At 43.4% G+C, this 7,500-nt stretch overlaps 1 protein-coding gene across 1 annotated transcript in view; it reads right to left on the minus strand.

The window, feature by feature from the left end:
* Nucleotides 1–7,500, minus strand: part of LOC145392634 (uncharacterized) — a 109,886-nt gene that overhangs the window by 22,426 nt on the left and 79,960 nt on the right. The window contains exons 2-3 of the mRNA XM_080266959.1: nt 6,682–6,788; nt 5,501–5,594 (exon numbers count right to left, since the gene is read on the minus strand). Of these exons, the coding sequence (XP_080123085.1) occupies nt 5,501–5,594; nt 6,682–6,788 (201 nt within the window). The remainder of the gene's footprint in view (nt 1–5,500; nt 5,595–6,681; nt 6,789–7,500) is intronic.

A 7,500-nucleotide genomic window follows, 5' to 3' on the forward strand; every position in this document is an offset into this window, starting at 1 on the left:
CACAAGCACCACCCCTACCACAAGCACCAGCCCTACCACAACCCCTACCACAACCACCACCACCACAACTAAAAAACCACAACCATCCATACAACCACAGCCACCACCCTTACCACAACAGCTAACACAAGTACCACCCCTACCACAAGCACCAGCCCTACCACAACCCCTACCACAACCACCACCCCTACCACAATCCCTGCCACAGCTGCCACCACTCTAGCATCTTGTGGTGTGTGGTACTTTCACTGTTGCCTAAATAAGGACAGGATTATTTTCCCTTGCCTAAAGCCTTCCTTATTTTATGCCCTTCCTTCCCTTTCATTCGTTTTCCTCTCTCTCTCTCTCTCTCTCTCTCTCTCTCTCTCTCTCTCTCTCTTCTCATCCTTACTCTGCTGTTTTCTTCTTTCCTTCCTCTCTCCCTCCCTCCTTTGTTTTCTTCCTCCCTCCCTCCCTCTCTGTTTTCTTCCTCCTTCCTCTCTCCCTCTCTGTTTTCTTCCTTCCTTCTTCTCCCCCCCCCTCCCTGTTTTACTCCCTCCCTTCCTCTGTTTGCTCCCATCCTCCCTCTGCTTTCTTTCTCCCTCCCTCACTGTTTACTCCCTTCCTTTCTCCCTCCCTTCCTCTTTCTGTTTTCTCCCGTCCTCCCTTCCTCTGTGTTCTTCCTTCCTTCCGTCTTCCCTCTCTTTTCTTCTTTCCTTCCATCCTTCCTTCCTTTCTCTCTCCCTCCCTGTTTCCTTCCTCTCTCCCTCCCTCCTTTTTTTTTTCCCCTCCCTCCCTCCCAGTTCTCTTCCCCCCGTCCTTCCGTCCCCCTTCCTTCCTTCCCCCCGTCCTTCCTTCCGCCACACTACTTCCCCACCACACTGAACCAGCAATTTTCCCGACAGTCGCATCGTTCCGTCATTCCCGCGCCCTTCCGTCATCCTGCGGTGGGCGTGTGGTTGCATAGGCCGCTCGGGGCCAAGGTCGACTACTGTGTATACTTTTAAAATTGTAACAAGATTGCTAGTCACGAGGAAGTGTTGTCGAGGATTACAGAGACGTAGTATTGTCTTTTTCTGCGGAAAATAATGAAATAATAATCTGTCTATTGCCAGACGCCTTAATCCTGTAAGGGGTGGCCGTTTGTCTTTGAGTCAATTGTTTTAGGGCGCGTCCACACATTTGCTGGAACAAGTGCTGGCAATGTGTAAACAACACAATAACGAACACGCTACAAACATGCTGGGAACAGCAGTGCCAGACCATGTTGGCAACATCATGATGAAGTCTCAGCTGCCTGGTATGACACACTTATCCCATCACCTCTGCTGCTGCAGGTTTGAAGCTTCACTGTAACATGTTTGCATACACCTGTCCAAATACTGCTGCACACATATATCCAAACATGTTGCCAGCTGTGTTGTCAACGCATGTTTGAGTACACTTGTGGACGCGCCCTTACCGGGAGGGACACTAACCCTCCATCAACCCACTTGCTGACACGAAGGGGACACGTATGGGTTGGTTATATGGTTACCACCCAGCGTTGTAAATGGTTTCCTGGCCTACAGGAAACCATTAGGCTTGTCACTCAGTGTAAAACCACCTGAAAAGGAAAGAAGAGTAATAAAAAGTGACAGGAAAGATGGGAGAAATATGAAGAGAGGAGGGCAGACACAGAAAAAGAATGATAAAGGTGAAGGAAGAAGTAGGCAACACTACATCAAGTGAGTGGATGATGGTCGCCACCACCTACCACGCTAATAATAATAACAATAATAATGGAACTAGCCTCTTACAGGTATTTATAGCAAGTAATTAACCAGTACAGAGGTATATGAGAGAGGGGGTTGGGGGTAGGGCAGCGAAACAGCAGAGGACAGGGTAACGTGGAGGCGATTTGTTTGTGGCCACCCTTTTCGGGATTAAGGTGTCGAGAGAGAGAGAGAGAGAGAGAGAGAGAGAGAGAGAGAGAGAATTAACCAGTTACATGCCCCAGTAATTCACCTCGACATCTCCTTGGACCCAAACCCATATGGAGTGACGTTATGGTTACCACCCAGCGTAGTAAATGATTTGTCCTGGAGCTCGGAACACTGTCTGGCTTAGTTAGGTCTGTATTTTCGTCGGTAAAGGAGGCTCCCTAACACCTCTTCCTAAGCGATTTATTTTTGGGATATGGCTAGTTAATAGCAGTTTCTACACACTGTACACACACACACACACACACACACACACACGGCCCATATAAAACAAGATCAGTAATTATGATGATGATGATAATGATAATAATAATAATAATAATAACAATAACAAACGCCACCTAAAAAGAACAATAATAATAATAATAATAATAATGATAATAATAATAATAATAGTACTAGTAGTAGTAGTAGTAGTAGTAGTAGTAATAGTAGTAGTAGTAGTAATAATAATAATAATAATAATAATAATAATAATAACAATAATAATAATAATAATTATATCGCCTGACCGAAGCAATAACAATAAAAAAATGACGGTCTCGTAATGAAGGGGTTTATCATTGTGGTGACGGGAGGGGGAGGGGAGGGGAGGGGGAGTGAACACAAGGTAGGTTTAATTGCTTCCTGTGTGAGAGAGAGAGAGAGAGAGAGAGAGAGAGAGAGAGAGAGAGAGAGATTATGTAAGTGGGGTGGACAGGTAGGTAAGTCAGTAGGTAGGCTAGATGAGACAGTAGGTAGGTAGGTAAGTAATTAAGTAGGTATGTAGGTAGGTAATCAGGAATGTAAGTAGACAGGTAGGTAGGTAGATAGTAAGTAGGTAGGTAGGTATGTATGTATGTAAGTAGGTAGTTAGGTAAGTAGGTAGGTAGGTAGCTAAATATGCAGGTATGTAGGTAGGTCGGTAGGTAATCAGGAATGTAAGTAGACAGGTAGGTAGGTAGGTATGTAAGTAGGTAGGTAGGTAGCTAAATATGCAGGTAAGTAGGTAGGTAAGCAGGTGTGTAAGTAGACAGGTAGGTAGGTATGTACGTAGGTAGTTAGGTAGGTATGCAAGTAGGTAGGTAGGTAGCTAAATACGGAGGTAAGTAGGTAGGTAGGTAGGTAAGTAGATAGTAAGTAGGTAGGCAGGTTGGTAAGTAGGAAGGTAGGTAGGTAAGCAGGTAGGCACGTAAGTAGGTATGAAGGTAGGTATGTAAGTAGACAGGTTGGTAGGTATAGAGATTAGTGCTTTTGCTATTGTGAATGCAACAAAGAATGAGACAAGAGTGAATGTCCTTCCTGTAACCTGTACTCTCTCTCTCTCTCTCTCTCTCACACACACACACACACACACACACACACACACACACACACACACACACACAGGATAATCACTTCTATGTTCATTATAAAACAGAATCATACAAAAATGCTAAAACAACACTTTAATAATAATAATAATAATAATAGTAATAATAATTGATAATAAGAAATATGATAAATACTTCAGTACCTACCAACCTATCTATTTACCTACCTACCTACATACCTACCTATCTTACCTACATACATGCCAGCATACCTATGTACATACCTACCTACGTGCCTACTTACGCCCACATGTCCCTTCCCACACACGGTCTGTACACACATATATGGTCATACTCACATACATACACACATGCCACTCGTGTTGTGCATACTAACACCTACCTACCTACCTGTTTTCGTTTTCTTACCTACCTACCTACCTTTTTTTTTTTTTTTTGTCCGACTCTGGGCATAGGCTTCACAGGCTGCTCTCAAGGCCCAGTAGTCCTCTTACATACAATACACCTCTACATGTCACCACTTCGGCGTTAACACTCACCGTCCATATTGAATAGATGCTAGGGCTGTTTCATACAGGACTGGTGTATTGGTATTAGCGGGGGTATTTCTACGACATGTCGGCGGGTCTTCTGGTAGATCAGTAAAGCCTGATTTAATGAAATTCAAATCCTTAAACTGTTCCCTGCCCCAGCTGGGATTCGAACCTGGGTCCGTCAGGACTGCAGGCCACCTCTCTACCGACTGAGCCACCCACTTACCTTCAGTTCATTTTTGTCCAATATATATATTTTTTAATGTTCCCTACCTACTTACCAGCCTTCTTTTATGCTTACCTACCTGACTACTAACTTATCTACCTACCGACCTACCTACAGACAGACTGATCCAAGGGTATTAGTGTGTGTGTGTGTGTGTGTGTGTGTGTGTGTGTGTGTGTGTGTGTGTGTATCCAGTTTTATATTCCTCTCTCTCTCTCTCTCATTGTCATATTTTCACCCGTTTGTCTGCCTGTTTGTCTGTCTGCCATTCTATCTATCCATCCATCAGTCTGTCTATATATCTGTCCATGTCTGTCTATCTATCTATCTATCTGTCTGTCTCAAACTTAATGATGTCGTTAATGATGAAGGTAATTGCGATAATACGTATGTTTGTTCCCGATGACCCAAGGACGAGGTGATTGTATGTGAGGGAAAGTATGCCTGAGGTCACGGTCATACTCTCATACCAACGTACAAGCGCCAAAGGAGAGCCGTTTTTGCCCCGCGCTTCGCTGTGGGGTAACAATGTCCTCACTTGCGCCTGTGAAGATGTTTGAAACTCTACGGAAATTACCCGCCGTGTTTCTCGCGTACTTTAACTCCAATGGGGGCAGTTTTTAGGGGCCAAAACACGCCTTTAGAACACACACACACACACACACACACACACACACACACACACACACACACACACACACAATAGACACAGCGCCTGGTGGTTTAGTGGTCAGGGCGCCCAGAGGAGTGACGCCCGCACACAGGTTCTAATCCCAAAGTTGTTTTCGAAAGGTGTAAGATGAAATATCGTATGAACTCCACATGTACCAATACGGTATAATATTGTACTTCACATGTGCAGAGATGTAATATGGTACTAACTGCACATGTACACGTAATATTGTACTTCACATGTGCAGAGATGTAATATGGTACTAACTGCACATGTACACGTAATATTGTACTTCACATGTGCAGAGATGTAATATGGTACTAACTGCACATGTACACGTAATATTGTACTTCACATGTGCAGAGATCTAATATGGTACTAACTGCACATGTACACGTAATATTGTACTTCACATGTGCAGAGATCTAATATGGTACTAACTGTACATGTAGATATTATAATGTACTAATTGCACATGTACACAGATGTAATGTTGTACTAACTGCACATGTACACACAGATGTAATACTGTACTAACCGCATGTACACAGATGTAATATTGTACTCACTGCACATGTACAGGTGTAATATTGTACTAACTGCACATGTACACACCGATGTAATACTAAACTGCACATGTACACAGATGTAATATTGTACTAACTGCACATGTACACAGATGTAATACTACACTAACTGCACATGTACACACATGTAATATTGTACTCACTGCATTTGTACACACATATAATACTACACTAACAGCGCATGTACAGATGTTATATTGTACTCACTGCACATGTACAACGAAGGGTTACAGACGTTTTCGAAGTGCATGACTGCGCAGTCTCTCGGGGCCGCTGCGCACTGCTTCCAGTAACACGTGACCTGGGGGCGAGAGTATTATTATTATTATTATTATTACTGCTACTACTACTACTACAATTATTGTTATTTATTATTATTGTAGTAGTAGTAGTAGTGGTTGACGCTGTTGCAGTAACAGTAGTAATAGTAGTAACTGTGATACTAATAATAGTCCTCCACTTACAGGCACTTAATAGCCTAGCCCAGGGACCCTACGCCGGCCTGGGTCAACAGATGAGTTAATGATGGAGGGAGAGAGGGTAATTTAGTCCACTTAGTAATTACCCCCTGCCTAATGACCCTCTAACTGCCCTTAATTGCTTATTCAAGGACTAGGTCGGAGCGAGATTGATATTATGCCTGAGGATGTATTGCTAGATGAGGATTTCTAGGACTGGCCGTGTCCGTCAGCCACTCACTAATGATTTTCGAACCCAATGTGCCCCGTTATTTAGACTTGGCCCTGTCCGTCTGTCACATATTAAGGATCTTGAGACAAGGTGCTACGTTAGTTATACTTGGCCGTGTCCGTCTGTCACTCACTAATGCATTTCGGACTGTGTGCTTAATTTCTTCATACTTGGCCGCGTCTGTCTGTCACTCACTAAAGATTTTCGAACTTTAGGTGCTCCATTTATGTAGACTTGGCCGCGTCCGTCAGTCACTCACTAAGGATATTCGGACTAAAGGCTCCATTCCCCCCAAATTGTGTGTTTTAAAAGGAAATACAACAGAATACAGCAGGATACAATATACCAGACCCTAGTAACAGATACAGTAGTGGCAGGGATGGTGTTTACGGAAATGGGGTCGGCTTAGCACACCTAATGTTTGTGAACCTCATGTAAAAAAAAAAAATACTGAAAGGTAATGAAGGAATATTTGTATGTCATAGAAGGAATACAGCAGAATACAAGATAATACAGTACCTGGCCCTGATAACAAATACAGTAGTGGCAGGGATAGAGTTTTGGGAAAAGGGGTCGGCTTAGCACACCTAATGTTTGTGAACCGCATGTAAAAAAAAAAAAAAATTCTGAATACTGACAGATGATAAAGATTTGTTTGTTGTAGAAGGAATACAGCCGAATACAAGAAAATACAGTACCTGGCCCTGATAGCAAATACAGTAGTGACAGGGATGGTCTCTGGGGATAGCTGTTTCGGAAGCATACAGCTGTTCGTCCACCAGACAGGAGCCGCGGGTGTCCGTAGCTGCGGGTAGGGTGGTGGGGGTTAGTGCCGTGTGGGTGATGAGGGAGATAGATAGATAGATAGATGGGTAAATGGATATAGACAGACAAGAGATAGATAGATAGATAGATGCATAGACACGTAGATAGATAAAGCCAAGCAGATATGTAGGTAGGTAGGTAGGTAGGTAGGTAGAGAGAGAGAGAGAGAGAGAGAGCGAGAGAGAGATACACTTACATAAAATATACAAAAAATTATACAAAGATATAGAGGAACCGAGAGAGAGAGAGAGAGAGAGAGAGAGAGAGAGAGCATACGTCTTCTATGTGTGTATTTCACGTGTAAATAACGTAATGTTACTGTAAACACTTCCACGGAATTGACACCTCAGTATTATCCACCCTATCCTTGGTGTGTGTGTGTGTGTGTGTGTGTGTGTGTGTGTGTGTGTGTGTGTGTGTTTGTAGGGAATAAAGTGTAAAGATTTGTGTGTACCCTATATATGTAGTAAAAGGCCTGTGTGTGTGTGTGTGTGTGTGTGTGTGTGTGTAGGATATAGTGTAAAGAATTGTGTATACCGTATAAATGCAGTAAGAGGCCTGTGTGTGTGTGTGTGTGTGTGTGTGTGTGTGTGTGTGTGTGTGTGTGTGTGTGTGTGTGTGTGTCCTTACATGGTCAGCCACCCACCCTCCATATTAGGATCTCCGCCCACCCGCCCATATTCACACACACA

The sequence above is a fragment of the Coenobita brevimanus genome, chromosome 23 (genome assembly GCF_032717465.1).
Source record: "Coenobita brevimanus isolate Jiangsu-jjx chromosome 23, ASM3271746v2, whole genome shotgun sequence".
NCBI classification, from domain to species: Eukaryota; Metazoa; Arthropoda; class Malacostraca; order Decapoda; family Coenobitidae; genus Coenobita; species Coenobita brevimanus.